Genomic DNA, 19829 nt, shown 5'->3' with positions numbered 1-19829 from the left:
GGCATCAGAAACAAATGAGTTAGCTAGCTTAAGCGTTCTAAGCTTGTCAATAATTTCATTCAATGGAGCTGTCTGGATGGCCTCTTTCAGGGCCTCAAACCAGAATGCCGCCGCAGCAGTGACAGGCGAAATGCATGCAAGGGGCTGTAAAATAAAACCTTGTTGAATAAACATTTTCTTAAGGTAACCCTCCAATTTTTTATCCATTGGATCTGAAAAAGCACAACTGTCCTCAACCGGGATAGTGGTACGCTTTGCTAAAGTAGAAACTGCTCCCTCCACCTTAGGGAGGGTCTGCCATAAGTCCCGTGTAGTGGCGTCTATTGGAAACATTTTTCTAAATATAGGAGGTGGGGAAAAGGGCACACCGGGTCTATCCCACTCCTTGCTAATAATTTCTGTAAGCTTTTTAGGTATAGGAAAAACGTCAGTACACACCGGCACCGCATAGTATCTATCAATCTATCAAGCCTACACAATTTCTCTGGAATTGCAACTGTGTTACAGTCATTCAGAGCAGCTAATACCTCCCCAAGAAATACACGGAGGTTCTCAAGCTTAAATTTAAAATTAGAAATCTCTGAATCAGGTTTCCCCGAGTCAGAGATGTCACCCACAGACTGAAGCTCTCCGTCCTCATGTTCTGCATACTGTGACGCAGTATCAGACATGGCTCTAACAGCATTTGCGCGCTCTGTATCTCTCCTAACCCCAGAGCTATCGCGCTTGCCTCTTAATTCAGGCAATCTAGATAATATCTCTGACAGGGTATTATTCATGATTGCAGCCATGTCCTGCAAGGTAATCGCTATGGGCGTCCCTGATGTAATTGGCGCCATATTAGCGTGCGTCCCCTGAGCGGGAGGCGAAGGGTCTGACACGTGGGGAGAGTTAGTCGGCATAACTTCCCCCTCAACAGAACCCTCTGGTGATAATTCTTTTATAGATAAAGACTGATCTTTACTGTTTAAGGTGAAATCAATACATTTAGTACACATTCTCCTATGGGGCTCTACCATGGCTTTCAAACATAATGAACAAGTAGGTTCCTCTGTGTCAGACATGTTTAAACAGACTAGCAATGAGACTAGCAAGCTTGGAAAACACTTTAAAACAAGTTTACAAGCAATATAAAAAAACGTTACTGCGCCTTTAAGAAACACAAATTTTCCCAAATTTTGAAATAACAGTGAAAAAATGCAAAAAATGTTACACTAACAAAATTTTTACAGTGTATGTAATAAGTTAGCAGACCATTGCACCCACTTGCAAATGGATGATTAACCCCTTAATACCAAAAACGGAATAACAAATGACAAAAACGTTTTTTAAACAGTCACAACAACTGCCACAGCTCTACTGTGGCTTTTTACCTCCCTCAATACGACTTTTGAAGCCTTTTGAGCACTTCAGAGAAGTCCTGGATCATGCAGGAAGAAGCTGGATGTCTGTGTCTAATTTTTGCTGTGCAAAAAAACGCCAAAATAGGCCCCTCCCACTCATATTACAACAGTGGGAAGCCTCAGGGAACTGTTTCTAGGCAAAATTCAAGCCAGCCATGTGGAATAAAACTAGGCCCCAATAAGTTATCACCAACCATATGTAAAAAACGATTAAACATGCCAGCAAACGTTTTAAAATACACTTTTATAAGAGTATGTATCTCTATTAATAAGCCTGATACCAGTCGCTATCACTGCATTTAAGGCTTTACTTACATTACTTCGGTATCATCAGCATTTTCTAGCAAATTCCATCCCTAGAAAAATATTTTAACTGCACATACCTTATTACAGAAAAACCTGCACGCTATTCCCCTCTGAAGTTACCTCACTCCTCAGAATATGTGAGAACAGCAAAGGATCTTGGTTACTTCTGCTAAGATCATAGAAAACGCAGGCAGATTCTTCTTCTAAATACTGCCTGAGATAAACAGTACACTCCGGTACCATTTAAAAATAAACTTTTGATTGAAGAAATAAACTAAGTATAAAACACCACAGTCCTCTTACGACCTCCATCTTAGTTGAGAGTTGCAAGAGAATGACTGGGTATGGCAGTGAGGGGCTGAGCTATATAGCAGCTCTGCTGTGGGTGATCCTCTTGCAACTTCCTGTTGGGAAGGAGAATATCCCACAAGTAATGGATGATCCGTGGACTGGATACACTTAACAAGAGAAACTAATATTTTATCACCTCTTTCACTTTACCCTTCCTAGTACTTAGAGTAGGCAAAGAGAATGACTGAGGGGTGGAGCTAAGGGAGGAGCTATATAGACAGCTCTGTTGTGGTGCTCTTTGCCACTTCCTTTTAGCAGGAGGATAATATCCCACAAGGATGAATCCGTGGACTTGTCGTACCTTATAGAAGAAACTATGTTTTTTCCCACTGCCCCAGAAAAGCACATCATGCAGAACAGTGATCATTTAACATTCTATGTAGTGTTTGTTGACAAGTTAGGGATATATAAACACTCCTGCACTGAAGAAGCAGAGGAGATAAAAGGTAAAACATATTTAAAAGGCTAGAAACTACAAATAAACCATTATTTCTTCAGTAATCAGATTATAATACTGCTCGTCAAAGGAGGTTCATCTTTTTAGATCTTTGGAAGCCAATGCACTGATGAAAAACAAATGCCACCAATATAATTTCACAAACATTTTATTACAAACAAAACAGGTGGTCAGATACTGACCAAATTCCTCTGCAAAGCCTTTATCACAAAGCAGACGGCACACAATTCATTGTAGGAAAGCCCTACTGTTATTGTTTTCACTGAGGATCACACAATTTATTGTAGGAAAGCCCTACTGTTATTGTTTCAACTGAGGATTTAGTTGCATCAGCCATGTGATTGTTTCTGAAAGGTGAGGCATCTGGTAATGCTGAGCTATATTCCGAAACACAGTCATCTGATCCACGAATGCCTACAGAATGAAGATAAAAAACAAACAATGACAGTCAGAATAACGAAGAATGGTCTTGGTGAGCACAAACCAAAGTAGACCCCACCGTATAGATAAATTAATACCTTGGTAGAGATTGTAAGATTAAAGTCTCCAGCACAGCTGCAATATATTGGCATGTTTGCTTCTTTGATGCCATTACACTTCATGCACACCTGACAGCAGGAGCAGATATTTTCATGGGAGGAAGAGAAGGAAAGGTAGAGAAAAATAAAAGATGATTAAATAGACATATTTGAGATGGTATAGAAAAAGGAAAAAAAAACAGGTACAAAATCAAAAAGAAAACTAAGTAATACAGTAAACAAATGAGCATGAAAAATAAATGACCATAAGGTCATTTAAAAATGGAACAGAAAAACCAAAATGTATTAACTGATAAATTAATATTTTTCATGGTGTTGAGAGTCCACAATACATTACACATGGGAATCAACTCCATGCCACTAGGAGGCAAATATTTTCAAAACTTTCAAGAGCACTTCATCCCTCCAGCCTCACTAATATGTCAGTCTGATGTATAGCCAAGCAATGAAAAGTAACATAGAAAAGGACAAAAGTAGGGAAAATAGAATGTGCAAGACCCTTAAAAAAAAACAACAACACACAACTGGTTGGGGTTTGAGGACTCTCACCACCACAAAAACAATGAATTTATCAGGTAAGCATAAGACTTGTTTTCTTTTAAAAGGTGGTGAAAGTCCACAATCCATTACACAAGGGAATACCTAGGCAGTCGAGACCACGAGAATGTGGGTGGGACAAAACATAAAAAAAAAAAGGCAAAAAAAAAAGGCAGGCACCTATTTTCCAGACACCACTGCCTGGAGGCACATCAGAAGAAGCAAATACATCAAAATTAGTATATGTATGTATGTATGTATGTATGTATGACCATTTTGCTGCCTTGCAAATTTGTTTAACTAAACCCCCTGGAAGTGGAAACTGATCTAGTAGAATGGGCTGTAATGTGCTTTGGGGGGGGAGACTTTACCGGCATCAATTAAGCCAGAAAATTTAGCAAAGAAGCTAAATGTAATAGCTGAAGACTTCTGGCCTTTACATGGACCTTAGAAATAAACAGATTAGAGGATTGTCTAAATCCTTTGTCGCCTGCAAGTAAAATTTCAACTCTTTAACTACATCCAAACTGCGAAGTTTTTTGTTTTTTTGGGGAATAGGACAAAGCGAAGGAACACTAATTTCTTGATTGAGGTTATCAGAAGACTATTTGTCATAAACTCTAAATTTAAATGAAAACTGCCTTATCTTGGTGAAAGATAAGATGAGATAAGGAGGATCACTAGAAAGAGCAGATTATTCAGAAACTCTTCTAGCAGAATGCATGGGTTCAAAGTGCGCAACCGGCAAAACTAAGAACCAAATGCAAATTCCATGGAGGAGAAATTGGCTTAATTAATAGAGATTTGCATTCAGCAGTTTTGTTCACTGCTAAATGCGGAAGTAAGAGGCTGCTTGCGGTATTCGGCTTTTTTCTGATCCGAATATCTAAATCTTAGTGTGTGTCACTTGCACAAGAAGATATTTTGCTCCGAAAAGAAGTTTTGCAATCTTTCTAGGGTAGAATACAGACAGTGATGAAATCTGATCCTTTAAAGAGATTATATAATTTTCTGACACAGATTATCTAGCCTGAAATAAGGTCACAACTACTTCATGAAAAAAATCGGTCTTATAATTCCGCAGACTTCAAGCCTTCAAGTTAAGAGAGTAGAGGTCTTGACGAAAGAAGGTCGTGCCTTAGAGGAAGAGGCCAAGGTGGAGAACCATGTTCGGCAGGGCCAAGCTGAGCAATCAAAATTATGGACAACTTTTCTTGTTTGATCCGAGCTATAATCCTTGGTAGCAGATCCGTTGGAGGAAATATGAAAGCTAGATTACATGACCAGGGAAGCGTTAGAGCATCTATAAACTTTGCCTGAGGATCCCTGGATCTTGCACATCTTGGAAGTTCGTTGTTTAAACGAGAAGCCATCAGATCAAACTCAGGAAGACCCCACCATTCTACAATCTGATTGAACACTTTATGATGTAAAGACAATTCCCCTGGATGAAGGGCTTGACCACTTAGATATTTTTTCACACTTGGGATATGAATTGCAGAAATCGTACAAAGATGGGACTCTGCCTGAGACAGAACATGAGAAACATCTATCGCTAGAGAACTTAAGTTCCCCATGATGATTGATTTACGAAACTGCAGTGACATGGTTGACTGACAACGCAGTTGAGTAAGAGTCTTCTTTCAGGAGAGGCTCTTCTGAAACTCCATACTGCACTCCATCCCAAGGGACTTGCGTCTGTCTTAACTATTGTCCAAGCTGGATGGACAAAGGAAGCCCCCTGAAAAAAATTGATTGGTTTACTATCTACCATGAAAGAGAATTCCTTGTTATGGAATCAAAAGGGAACCTTTGAGAAATCTGAGTATTCCTGGCACCACTGGTGAAGCACGCAAAGTTCAAGATGTCTCATGTGAAATCTGGAAAATGAGATTGCATCTGATGCCGCAATCACTCAAAATTTCCATGTGTAGGATTGAAAATGGATTGAAGTTTCACATGTTGAATAACTTCGATTTCATTTGATCTGTAAAGGAAAGATTCATTGTTATGGAGACTAAGACTGTTGACTAAATTGAATTTATTTTTTTGATGAAGCGTTTAAAAGTTGTTTGAAATTTATTAGATTAGGTCAGAGAGGGAAAATGTGCCTCAAATCAGTCTGAAAAACCCTCTCAATGAAGAATCTAGAGCACCTTAATTCTTCATCCTCCTCCTGGGAGGCAAAGATAAGACAAGCAGCCAAGTTAGGTGGGAGGAATGAAGTGCTCTTGAAAGTTTTGGGAATTTTTGTCTTCTAGTGGCCAGGAGTTTAATCCCATGTGTAATGGATTGTGGACTCTCGCCAAATAAAATCTAAATCTGGAAGGAATAAATGTTAACCAAGAACATATAGAAATCTGTACAGTTGGTTTTCTTACCACGTCTTGCAGAGTAAAAGCCATGAGCTTCTTCTGTAGAGCCTCCAACAAAGCCATCTCAATGTTTTCAGAGTCGTACTCCGCTTGACAGTTTGTACAAACCCACTGAGGCAATATAGAACCATCCTAAGAAGAGAAGGGTGAGATTTTAGTATTGGGAATTTATCCCTCAGGTGTAAAATTAAAGGATTAAGTAACCTTTGTTATTCTGCCTCTAAAAGTAAACTTCCTATGACCCATACACACACACACATTAATAAATATTTTATATAGTAACTTCAGGAGTCACAGCTTCACTCACACACAACTCCCCTCATCCTTTTGGAATGCGTCTTTGTACAGGCTGTGTTTAGCACTGGTCACATCTTCACTGCTTTACACAATGAACCTATTTTCACTAAAGAATGTAAGAGAATTTTCTAGAACCTTGTAGAAATTAGTGTACACAAGGAGTATAAAAGCCTGTGCCCTTTATGAGACATTGCTGGAACATCTACATCTACATAAAAAAACACACAAAAAGTCTGGCACTTTCTTGTATGCACAAAGCTAGATGAAAACAAAATAGAAGAATCAGTTACAGCATTTGGCCAAATGGTGAAAGGTCAGGACTACACCAAAGTATCTTCCTCCATGGATCCCTAACCTGCAGCCATATATGCATGCTTTTAACCAAACGTTTTGCTTTACATACACACACAGAATCCTCTGCTTCAGTTGTAAACAACGGTAATTCAAATTTTCTGAGGAAAAACATTTTATAAAGCTGGTCCTAAATAGATACCTAATAGGTATTCTGTTAAGTAAACCACTATATTATAGAAAGTGCATGAAATAAATTTCAAGCTACCTGTCTAACACTAGCAAATGATATAGAAGAACTTCTTTTGACTACTGATCATGAAACTTCTTACCAATTTATAAAAATTTGCAGGTGGCACTGACCTGACTAAGCGAGGGGTCTTTGCACAAATCCAGGTCACGGCAGAAATTACAGTTCCTGCAGATGATCTCTGGTAAGATGTAGGAACGGCAAGGATCACGGAACTGGGCATCCTCTGAGAATTCTCCTACGTCAATAAGCCGCAAGAGATCCCTCTTCAACTTATTGACCTGGTTAGTTATGTTTGAATCCAGAGACAACACCTATACATTCCAAACACATGTATTTTTTTTTAAACAGTGATCACATATAATATATTACAAATAAATGTGTCTCTCTGTGTGAGGGAGAATGATGAAAACCTTTGCTGAGGAAGGTAATTTGAGGTAGAAGCATACATGTTTAGTCAAACAGTCAAATCAGGTGTAAAGAAAGATTTAAAGGGATACTAAACCCTAACTTTTAATGATTCATATAGAGCATGCAATTTTAAGTAACTTTCTAATTTACTCCTATTATAAATTTTTCTTCGTTCTCTTGCTATCTTTATTTAAAAAGCAGGAATATAAAGCTTAGAAGCCGACCCATTTTTGTTTGAGAACCTGGGTTATGCTTGCTTATTGGTTTGCTAAATGTAACCACCAATAAGTAAGTGCTATCCAGGCTGAACCTAAAATGGGCTGACTTCTAAGCTTTACATTCCTACTTTTTAAATAAAGATAGCAAGATAATGAAGAAAAATTGTTAACAGGAGTAAATTAGAAAGTTACTTAAAATTGCATGCTCTATTTGAATCATTAAAGAAAAATTTGTGTATAGTATCTATTTAAATCTGAGATTACATATATTGGTGAATTTTTCACAAAGGAAAAACTGAATCAAGTAAAATTGTGAAAATTTGTTTAAAAATTGAGATAGTAAAGGGACATAAGCCAAAAATGTTCTCTCATGATTCAAATACACCATACAATTTTAAACAACTTTCAAATTTACTTCTATAATCAATTTTGCTTAATTCTCTTGGAATCCTTATTAAAGGAGAAGCAATGCAATACTGGGATCTAGCTGAACACATTAATAAGACAATGAAATGAGGAATATTTGTGCAGCCACCAATCAGCAGCTAGCTCCAGCTCCTGAGTCTACCTAGGTATGCTTTTCAAAGGATTCCAAGAGAACAAACCTAATTAGTTCATCTTAAAACTGAAAAGTTTTTAAAAATGGTATGCTCTATCTGAATCGTTTAAGAAAAAAACAAAATATATCTTACCTCAAATTTATTTCTTTCAACGTTGCAAGTCCACGAGCGGTTACGTATGGGATATACATTCCTACCAAGAGGAAGCAAAGTTTCCCAAACCTCAAAAGCCTATAAAACCCCTCCCACCTCACTCATACCTCAATTTGACATATAGCCAAGTGGTGAGGTGTTAGGAGTAAAAGACGAAAGGAGGAGCAGGGAAAAGAGATGTGCTTTAAAACAAAGAACCACCACCAAGAAAGAAATTAATCAGGTAAATTATGTTTTCTTTCATATAGGTGGCAAGAATCCACAAGCTTTTACATATGAGATAAAATACCAAAGATGTGGAAGTCCACAATTAACAAAGGGAGGGATTAAAATAAACTGCTTTTTTCACTGAAAAATTAATCCATAAACCAAAATAAATGTGTCTTTTATGACAAACTCAATATATAAACACATTATCAAACTTGGATAACTGCCTGTAGGACATTTGCTTCTGACTAAGCAAAAACATCAAAATGGCCACCAAGTGGCCCCTTTGCAAATTTGATCAACTGAAGCCGATCTAGTAGAATGAGATGTAATTATCTTTGGAGGAGGCTGACCCGCCTCCAAATAAACTTTGTGAATCAAAAGAGATTTCTTTCCGTTCTTAGGACCAGAAAAAAAAGAACATCAACAGAATATCTTAATGCTCTAACATCATCCAAAGAATGTAAAGTTTTTTCAGAAGCATTTTTTTGATTAGAACACAAGGAGGGAATAACAATTTCCCTATTAATGTTGTAAGAGGTAACAACTTAAAAATGTAAACAAAGTCCACAAAAACATAATTTATGCTTACCTGATAAATTTATTTCCGGATATGGCGAGTCCACGGAATCATCAATTACTAGTGGGAATATCACTCCTGGCCAGCAGGAGGAGGGAAAGAGCACCACAGCAAAGCTGCTATATATGTCACTTCCCTTACCCATAACCTCCAGTCATTTAGCCGAAGGGAAAATGGAAAAAGATGATAACACAGAGGTGTAGAGGTGCCTGAGGTCTTAAAATAAAGGGTGGGCCGTGGACTCACCATATCCGGAAAGAAATACATTTATCAGGTAAGTATAAATTATGTTTTCTTTCCTAAGATATGGTGAGCCCACATAATCAATTACTAGTGGGAACCAATACCCAAGCTAGAGAACACAGATGATTAAAGGAGGGACAAGACAGGTAACCTAAACAGAAGGCACCTCTGCATGAAGAACCTTTCTCCTAAAAGAAGCCTTCAGGTGAGACAAAAAAAATATCAAAATTTAGAAAAAGTATGCAGAGAGGACCAAGTTGCAACCTTGCAAATCTTTTCTACAGAAACTTCCTTCTTGAAAGCCCAAGAAGAAGGGACAGCCCTAGTGAAATGAACTGAAATTCTCTCAGGAGGCTGCTGTCCAGCAGTCTCATAAACCAAACGCATTATACTACTCAACCAAAGAGAAAGAGAAGTAGCTGAAGCTCTCTGACCTTTATGTTTCCCAGAGAAACAAACAGCAAACTGGTGACAATCCTTAGTCGCCTGTAGATAGAAAATAAAAGCATGCACAACATCAAAGTTGTGCAACAAATGTTCCTTATGAGAAGACAGATAAGGACACAGAGAAGGAACAACAATTTTCTGATTAATATATCTATCCGAAACCACTTAGGAAGGAAACCTAACTAGTACGAATAACCGCCTTAACTGCATGAAAGAGAAGATAAGGTGAATCACACTGCAAAACTGAGAGCTCAGAGACTCTCCAAGCAGAAAAGATAGCAATGAGAAACAAAACCTTCCAAATATTAAATTAATATCTATGGAAAGTAAAGGCTCAAACAGAGCCTACTGCAAAACTTTAAGAACAAGGGAAAAACTCTAAGGGGGAGCAACCGACTTAAACACAGGCCTGATGTAGACCAGTGCCTGACAAAAAGATTGCACATCTGGCACGTCCACCAGATGCTTATGTAGCAAAAAAGACAATGCAGAAAACTGACCCTTCAGGGTACTGACTGGCAAACCCTTCTCCAGACCACCCTGGAGAAAGGATAAAAAATACAGAAAACCCACCGCTTAGACAAAACTAAGCGTCCAATCTTCAAGCAGTCAGCTTCAGAGATTTAGATGAAGGAAAAGACCAAAAATCAGAAGTCCTTCCTCAGAAGTGGTCTCCAAGGTGGAGAGACATTTCCACTAGGTCTGTATACCAAATCCTGCAAGGCCACGCAGGGGATAATACAATCACAGCCGCTCTCATCTGAAAATACGAGTAATGACTCGTGGAAAGAGAACAGAGGAAAAAGGTATGCAAGACTGAAAACCAAGAAAAACGTAAGAACATCTATCAGGACGGTCTGCGGATCACATGACCATAAACCGTACCTTCGAAACTTGGAGTTCTGTCACAACGCCCACAGAAGCCAACTCCTGAAACACCCCATGTGAGGGTCTAGCTAGAGAACACTTCCGGATGGAAATGCTCACTCCCTGGGATGAATTATCAGTCTGTTTAGAAGTTCAACTCCCAATTGTCCACCCCTGAAAAATGGATGACCGACAGCAAAATGTGAGCTTCCTCCCACTGAACAATCCAAGTCACCACCTACATGGCTAAGGGACCCCTAGTTCCTCCCTAATGGTTGATATAAACCCTAGAGGTGATATTGTCCGACTGGAACCAAGCTAGGAATACTGAGGTCAAGTCAGAGCATTGCGAATTGCTTTCAACTCCAAGATGTTTACAGAGGAGAGCAGACGCTTCCGAGACCATAATCCTTAAAGACCCAGACAGCTTAACAGCCCAGCAGGTTGGCATCAGTGTTCACATCACCCAGGAATATCTCCAGAAGCACGCGCCCGGAGATAGATACTCCTGAATAAATACTACGGAATTAAGTCTCTTGTCATTTGATCTAAATCTATCCTTTAAGACAGATCCGAAAGTTCTCCATGTCATGGAGAATAGCAAAAGGAATGATGTCCATGGAATACCACCAGACCAATTCCCTCCATACACAGAGTCACAGAAAAGTGAAGAAATATCAACTGCAGCTAAATCCAAACTCCCAACCTCCTGGTTGCAAGATGGCTAAGCTATACACCGGCCACTAAAACTTACTGTTGGCCGGACAGAAGACTGCAGAGTGGGGAAAAGGAATAAATCCTTGATTTTCTGACCTCTGAAAGACATCTCCTAGATAAAGAATCAAATAAAGGTCCAATCATACTGCACCTGGTGTTCCCAGGCGGTCTCCCATTCAGGTACTGACTAGACCTGACCCTGCATAAATTCCGAGATCAAACAAAATCGGGCGCATTCAGTTTATTGTGGCGGTAGTCCCAAATAAATTACCCTTGTGGATAGAACAAGGAAACTCTTCTCCAGATTCATTTCCCATTCCCGGAAAAGAAGATTGGACAAGATCTCTTAAAAGAGTTAGCTCGAAGTCAGGATGATAACGACTATATAGTGTCCAGAAAAACACACTTGCAATATCCCAAGACCTAAAGGTCGGACTGGGATGGCACAAAGTAAGAAAACTAGAGAAGATTCTGATTAAGGAAACAATAAATCTCCCAGGTCTAAGTTAGTTATGAACAGGTCCACTAGAACCAAAGGAGAAAGGATACTACTTTGAAGGACAGAATCTCAAATATGAGGTAAATACCTATATCCCGTTCCCAAACTGGAACTGTCACTCCCAGAGATGAAGACCCGGAATCCAGTTAAAATCTGCCCCTGGGAGGAAAAAACTTAGATTGGACTTGAAAAGGCATGATCCAAACAAAGTCTCATCCTTAAAGGAGACACTAGAAGCGTGTATTTGGAGGAAACAGAAAGAATTGAATCTGCAACTGCAGAACTATAAAGCCTAGGCTGTACCACTAAACAACAGGTAGGCTTCTCAGCTGACCATAGATTTCAGCCACAATGCCAGGCGGCTAGTACAGCAAGTCTAATAAGACAAGACATGAACAATTAAACCTCCAGCTTCTTACCTATGTCAGAAACAAATAGATTATCTCCGCAGAGATCTAAGTTCTCTGAATAAAAGTAGAAAGTTCCCTTCTACTAAAGACACCGTGCATTTCGAGAGATAGCGACAGGAAATCCTAAAAAGGACGTGAGACAGGGAGAAATATCCCCAGATTTTCTATAACAATCCTGTGAACATCTCACAGCACGTCTAGAACCCAGAGAGGAAAGAAAAATATAGAACTGATAAAGTTCACAAAACTCCAAAAGGAAAGACAACGATAGGGATCTGTGTCATCCAGTCAACCAAGACCTCCTAACAATATAAGAGGCTTTCAAAAAACAACTGAAGGATACCACTTCAGTAACAGATGAAGGAATTATACTGTCCAGATCTGAGATTTCAGCCTCAGAAACTACCGGCGAATCCTCCTCACTAACTTGGAAGAAGACAAACCTGCGTAGCAGCATGCGGAGCAGAAACCCTCTTATCTGAGACTTAAAATGTCCTCTTGCCTTTTCCCTGAAGTAAAGTAAAACAGACCAAGCCACATATACCGCAGAAGATACCTGAGCTTCAAACTTCTGTAAGCAAATACACTCCTCCAGGTGATTGAGAGGAACCAAAGGTCACTGCATGTAACGCCACATAGGCTTAAGACCTAAAAGGAAAAGCTGTGGCAGTGCCTTAACAGCAACATCCATGGAGACATGAAGTTCAAACCAATCTGTACACACAACTTCAGCATCAGTAGAAGAAATTATACTGCTTGAATCCAAAATTTCACCCTCAAAATCTTCATCCTCAGACTTCTGAAAGGAAATACTTTGATTAGCCACTTCAATATCAGAAACCTTAGTTACTGTTTCTTCAAATTTCCTTTTGCGTTTTCCCTGCAGCATGGGAAAAGCAGACAGCACCTCAGATACCTGGGCAGCAATATCTTGCAAAATAACTCCAGACGGAGCATGAGAGAAAACACAGGGCACTGCATGTGCAGATGAATAGGATTGGGACGCTTGAGGAGAAAGCTGCGGCACATCTGAAACAGGAGGCTCCTGAACAGCATCCGCCTTAGATAATGATGGCTCAGGGTCAAAAAGTCTTTCTATAAGCTAAAGTTCTTTCAATACATGAACAAAAAAGGTACTGGGAGTTCCACCTGGACATCAAAACATAGGCTACAGGCAACATCCTGCACAGCCTCCTGATCCATAATACAAAAAAGTAAATAAAAAAAACTAACTTTTTTTTAATCTTTTAACAAAAGATATAATACAGAACCAATAAAAAGTTCTTAAATAAATGTTCCCTTTAAATTTACCAAATCAAGAAAACATACCCCAGGCAACACTACACCTCAGCAGAATTACTGAGGTGTCCTACCTGTCCTGCAACCCGCAGCAAACTGAGGAAAAAAACGATTCTGATCTGGTTTGAGAGGATGCCATCCCTCACATGGACCTGTGGAAATACAGAAAGACTGAATCAAACTTACTTCGGCTATCTAAATAGGGCAGCAAAATGTTTTGGGAAAACGCAGTGAGGATTGTACCCCACAAGTTCCCAATTGCTTAAAAGCCACCATTGCCCTACTGAAGAGACTGACATGGGCTAAGGCTAGACCCTTTAGAAAGATCAGAGCAAACCTACTCTGATCTACAAGATTTTGATCAAGATTTTTTTTATTTTAAAGCAGACACCAAAACTTCACCTCCTCCTTGGACCGCAGGCAAAGAGAATGACTGGAGGTTATGGGTAAGGGAAGTGACATATATAGCAGCTTTGCTGTGGTGCTCTTTGCCTCCTCCTGCTGGCCAGGAGTGATATTCCCACTAGTAATTGATGATTTCGTGGACTCACCATATTTTAGGAAAGAAACAGCTTTATTCTGATGAAAAATCAGATAAGGAGACTCACAAGAGAGGACAATTCAGAAACACTTCCAGCAGAAGAGATAGCCAAAAGAAACAACACTTTCCATGAAAGTAGTTTAATGTCCAATTTATGCATAGGTTCAAAAAGGAGGAGCCTGTAAAACTCTTAGTACCAAGCTAATACTCCAAGGAGGAGAAATAGGCCTAACAACAGGTTTAATCCGGATTAAAGCCTGGATAAAACAACGAATATCAGAAAGGTTAGTAATCTTCCTATGAAATACAGAAATTTGTCCTTTCAAATAACTAGCAGATAAACCTTTATCTAAACTATCCTGCACAAATTCCAGGAATTCTAAAACAATGTCAGGAAAAATCATGATTGGAACCATGAAATACAAGTTTTCCAAACTTTGTGATACATTTTCCTAGAAAAAGGCTCGCAGTCTTTATGACTGAGAACTAAGCTTTCAATTTCCAATGCATCAACTTGAGAGACTTTAGATCTGGATGGAAGATGGGACCTTGAGAAAAAAGGTTCAACCTTAGAGGAAGAGGCCATAGCTGGTAACTGGACATTGGGACCAGATCTGCCTATCTACGTTGGGGCTATTAGGATTATCAATTACTGTTGGCAATATCACACCTGGCCAGCAGGAGGCGGCAAAAAACACCACAGCAAGGCTGTTAAGTATCACTTCCCTTACCACAACCCCCAGTCATTCGACCAAAGGAAAAGGAGAGAAAGGAAATAAGGTGCAGAGGTGCCTGAGGTTGAAATAAAAAAAACTGTCGGCAAAAACAGGGAGGGCCGTGGAGAAATAAATAAATTTATCAGGTAAGCATACATTTTGTTTTCTTTCTCAAGACACGGTGTGTCCACGGAATCATCAATTACTGTTGGGAATCAGAACCCAAGCTAGAGGACACAGATGATTAGGGAGGGCAAGACATGTAACCTAAACAGAAGGCACCACTGTTTGCAGAACCTTTCTCCCAAAAGAAACCTCAGTCAAGGCAAAAACATCAAATTTATAGAATTTAGAAAAAGTGTGCAAAGAAGACCAAGTCGCAGCCTTACAAATCTGTTCTACAGAGACCTCATTCTTCAAGGCCCAAGAAGAAGACACCGCCCTAGTTGAGTGAGCTAGAATTCTCTCAGGAGGCTGCTGTCCAGCAACATCATAAGCCATACGAATAACACTTCTCAACCAGAGAGAAAGAGAAGAGGCAGTAGCTTTCTGGTCTTTACATTTTCCAGAAAAGCAAGCAACCAATGCAGAAGACTGACGAAAATCCTTTGTAGCCTGCAGATAGAATTTAAGAGCCCGCACAATGTCTAAATTGTGCAACAAATGTTCTTTATGAAAAGGATTAGGACAGAGAGAAGGAACAATTATTCCTGATTAATATTTCTGTCTTTAACAACCTAGGAAGAAAACCAAACTTGGTATGGAGAAATGCCTTATCTGCATGAAATATGAGATAAGGAGAGTCACACTGCAAAGCTGAGAGTTCACAAACCCTCCAAGCAGAAGAAATGAAAACTTCCATGATAATATCTATGGAATGCATAGGCTCAAACGGAGCCTGTTGCAAAACTTTAAGAACAAAGTTAAGACTCCAAGGTGGAACAACAGATTTAAACAGGCCTGATCTTGACCAGGGCCTGCCAAAAGGAATTTACATCCGGCATGTCCACCAGATGGTTGTGCAACAAAATATATATAGAGCAGAAATCTGACCGTGAGGGTACTGATAGACAACCCCTTCTCCAGGCCTTCCTGGAGAAAGATAAGATTCTTGGGATCCTGACTTCTCCAAGAATATCTTTAGACTCACACCAATAAAGATATTTACGCCATCTCTCTTCGGTGACAGGCTTACGAGCCTGAATCATGGTTTCTATGTCCGATTTGGAAAATCCACGCTTAGGAAAATCAAGTGTTCCATCTCCAAGTAGTCCGCTTCAGATAAACGAGATTTGGATGAAGAAAGGGCCCCTGAAGTAGAAGGTCGTTCCTCAGAGGAAGTCTCTACGGAGGTAGAGACGACATTTTTACTAGATCTGCATGCCAGATCCTGCGAGGCCACGCAGGAGCTATTGGAATCACCAACGCTCTTCTCCTGCTTGATCGGATTGATGACTCGTAGGAGGAGAGCAAACAGAGGAAAGACATGCCACCCTAAAGTTCCAAGGGACTGCTAGAGCATCTATCAGAAAGGCCTGATGATCTCTCAACCTCTAACTGTACTTTGGGAGCTTGGTGTTCTGACAAGATGCCATCAGATCCAATGCCAGTAACCCCCATTTGATTGTTAACCTGGAGAACACTTCCGGATGGAGTTCCCACTCCCGGGATGGAAAGTGTCTGCTCAGGAAAACCATGAATGATCCTCGCCACCTCCTTCATGGCTAAGTTACTTCACGTTCCCCCCTGGTGGTTGATGTAAGCCACTGAGGTTATGTTGTCCGACTGGAACCTGATAAACTGGGCTAGAGCAAGTTGAGGCTGTTAAGATTACTGCAGCTTTTACTGTATCTTTGCACTAACCTTGTCTCATAATTATATGTTAGAAGTGCTGCAGCTTTAAGCTCAGATCACCACACCCTCTGGGTGTGTCTGGGTCTCTGTGACATCATCAGAAGCCATGGTAGTTTTACTGAGGAACCTGCTAGTGAATATAAGCCATGTGGTTGTAGCTGAATAAAAGTTATCTAAAGTTCCTGCTGCAGAGTCTTCATGATATGTGCAAGAGACATCAGACACAAGGTAACAGCACACAACTGAATGTTCTAATCCTGACTACACAGAGAACATAACAGCTGGCAACGAGGATCTGTGGTCTGACCCTATAATGGCACTTATTGGCACCTTACCTGTGTTTGCAGCAGACACAGACAGATGGGACACATGGGTTGAACAGTGAGCTATATTGTACAGCAAATAACATAGGAGCTGATAAGCAAGTGGCTGTGTTTCTGAAAACTATAGGCTCAGCAGCTTACACTACATTAAAGGGCCACTGTAAGTAAATATTTTCTATGCCTGTTACTAACTAACTACCCCAAATACGCTTTTTATCAATAGCATTTCATTAGCATATCTCTACCGTATATCAGAAATCTTGTCTGCAAATTTGTTTTCCAAACCCACTCCGTGGGTATCCTTTGCTCTGTACCAATCCATTTACAATACCTAGGTTTCAAAATGGCGCTTTAAACACAAAGTTATTGGTTTAAGTATTTTGAACATGCAGTGCTAAAAATAGTGGGCAGGATAACGTGACATCATCGGCGAATAAAATATATAACTTTTAGAACGTTATGAAACTTCGTTTTGGAGAAAATATAGGTCAGTAGGTTTTAATTAATGTTTATTAACTTTAATATGTTAGTTGTTTAGCTTAAAAATTATAACCGAAAGTAATCCTTTAAGGGACATTCTCTCACCAGATTAACCTAATGCTAAACCTCTGTCTGACCTGATCTGCCTGTTATCTGACCACTACCTACCTAAGCCTCTAGAGATAGCAGAACGCTTTAAGTTTCACACGCAAGCAATTGCAGCATGAGGACATTAAAACTTATGTGATCAGTTTAAAGAAACTAGCAAGTAGCTGCAGATTTGGTGATTATTTAAACAATGCTTTACGTGATATGTTTGTTATTGGACTCATGGACTGTATAGTACAAAAGAGACTATTAGCAGAGGATGATTTAACACTAAAGCGTGCTATAGAGATAGCTACAGTCATGGAACTTGCTACTAAAGATGCACAAATGCTCCAGGCCCCAGCACAGGCAGTTTGTTATAAGGAAAAATATGTTTTTCATACAAGTATGCACCTTAATAAACAGTATCCAGCTAGACAAGGGTCACAGACAGCCTGTTACAGATGTGGTGACACAAATCACACAGCAAATGCCTGCAGGTTTAGGAACAGCACCTGCTATGGGTGTGGGAAGATTGGTCATACAAAGAGTGTGCAGAAGTTCCTTAGACAGAGATAAAAGAAAGAAAGGCAGTAAGTCACGTGCAGCTTTTCATGTGCAAGTAGATACACCACACACTGATTCAGAGGAAGACAAACCATTATACACATTACAGATCTACAGCATTGAAAATAAAATTCCAGAACTGCAAGCAAAGGTGAATATAGATGGTAGACCTCATTATGGAAGTTGATACAGGAGCAGCAGTCTCTGTTGATCAGCTGCTGATTGGAACCGCCTGGGACTAAGGCAACCAATTGTTCCAACAGCTGTCACCATGCAAACATATTCAAATGAAATACTAAAGCCTATTGGGTGTGTATCACCTACAGTGACATTTAATGGGATAACTAAAAAGCTACGCCTCTACATTTTACCTAAAGGAGGACCACCTTTGTTTGGTAGATCCTGGATCCAAGCATTGGGCATGCCAAAGTTACCACTTAAACTGCTGGACCAAAGTTGCAATTCAAATTCTTCTTGGATTAATTCACTAAAGCACAAATATAAAACTACAGGAATTCGGACTGAAAGTTAACATGGAAAAGTGTGAGTTCTTCTGCAAGAGTTTAGAATATTGTGCACATGTAGTGGACAAGACTGGTCGCCACACAACTGCTGAAAAAGTGAAAGCGCTGGTTCATGCTCCCACCCCTGTTAATGTATCTCAGCTACGTTCTTATTTGGGATTGCTCAATTACTATCACAGATTTTTACCAAATTTCGCTCATTTACTATATCCACTACACCGCCTTTTAGATAGTAAAAACCAGTGGGTTTTATGTACACGAGCATTTGAACGCTCTAAGCAACTTCTTCTGGAATCAAGACTCCTTGTCCACTATGACCTTAAGAAGCCTTTGGTATTAGCCTGTGATGCTTCACCATATGGTTTAGGAGCAGTACTTTCACACATTATGCCCGATGGTTCTGAACGTCCTGTTTCTTTTGCGTCCAGATCTTTAACTCCATCTGAGAGAAATTATGCCCAGATTGATCGGGAAGCTTTAGCAATAATTTGGGCTGTGAAGAAATTCCACTTTTATATATATGGCACATCACATGACAGCATCTTCGAAAATCATAGAAACTCCTCCACAGCCTGTAAATCTAAATTCCAAAGTGATTGCTACTTATACATGCTCGGATTCTACCTTACAGGAAATTAAGTCTTTTGTTCAACATGGGTGGCCTAAAGTAGTTCGCTCTGACCTTCAGCCATATTTTACAAGGAAGAAGGAAATTGTGCATGACTCAGGCTGTGTGTTATGGGGTCACGAGTGATAATTCCGAACTTACTGCAAACATTAGCATTAAAGTTACTACACAGCTCACATCAGGGTGTAGTAAAAATGAAGCAAAGAGCACGAGAATATTTGTGGTGGCCTAAATTGGATACAGATATTGCTTCTTATGTAGCTGCTTGCAATGCATGTGCACAGACACAGCGGAATCCCAGCAGGGACACCTCAAAAACTTGGCCATGGCCAAATGAACCTTGGACAAGAATCCATGTTGATTTTGCAGGGCCAGTGGATGGACGAATGTATTTGGTGGCTGTGGATGCTCATTCCAAGTGGCCAGAAGTAGTTCAAATGTCAAGTACTACAACACAACAAACCATTGTCGTTCTTTCCAGTATGTTTGCAAGATTTGGACTTCCATAAACTTTAGTCTCAGACAATGGTCCACAGTTCATATCACATGAATTCAAAACATTTCTAGATACAAATAACATCAAACACTGTTAGACAGCTCCATATTTTCCAGCCTCTAATGGACAGGCTGAAAGATTTGTACAAACTTTAAAACGCCACTTAGCTGTCTCTCACAAATCAAAATTTAATCCA

General features: G+C 39.7%; 1 protein-coding gene across 1 annotated transcript in view; it reads right to left on the bottom strand.

The window, feature by feature from the left end:
- Window positions 1-2649: 2649 nt before the first annotated feature.
- The window catches only part of POLE (DNA polymerase epsilon, catalytic subunit), a 571199-nt gene continuing 554019 nt past the window's right edge, over window positions 2650-19829 (bottom strand). The window contains exons 46-49 of the mRNA XM_053702214.1: window positions 6920-7120; window positions 5975-6100; window positions 3036-3125; window positions 2650-2931 (exon numbers count right to left, since the gene is read on the bottom strand). Coding sequence (XP_053558189.1) covers window positions 2818-2931; window positions 3036-3125; window positions 5975-6100; window positions 6920-7120 — 531 coding nt within the window. The 3' untranslated portion in view covers window positions 2650-2817. The remainder of the gene's footprint in view (window positions 2932-3035; window positions 3126-5974; window positions 6101-6919; window positions 7121-19829) is intronic.

The sequence above is a fragment of the Bombina bombina genome, chromosome 2 (assembly GCF_027579735.1).
Source record: "Bombina bombina isolate aBomBom1 chromosome 2, aBomBom1.pri, whole genome shotgun sequence".
NCBI classification, from domain to species: domain Eukaryota; kingdom Metazoa; phylum Chordata; class Amphibia; order Anura; family Bombinatoridae; genus Bombina; species Bombina bombina.
Note: the sequence above shows the minus strand (reverse complement) of the source record. Positions and strands in the feature narration are given on the sequence as shown.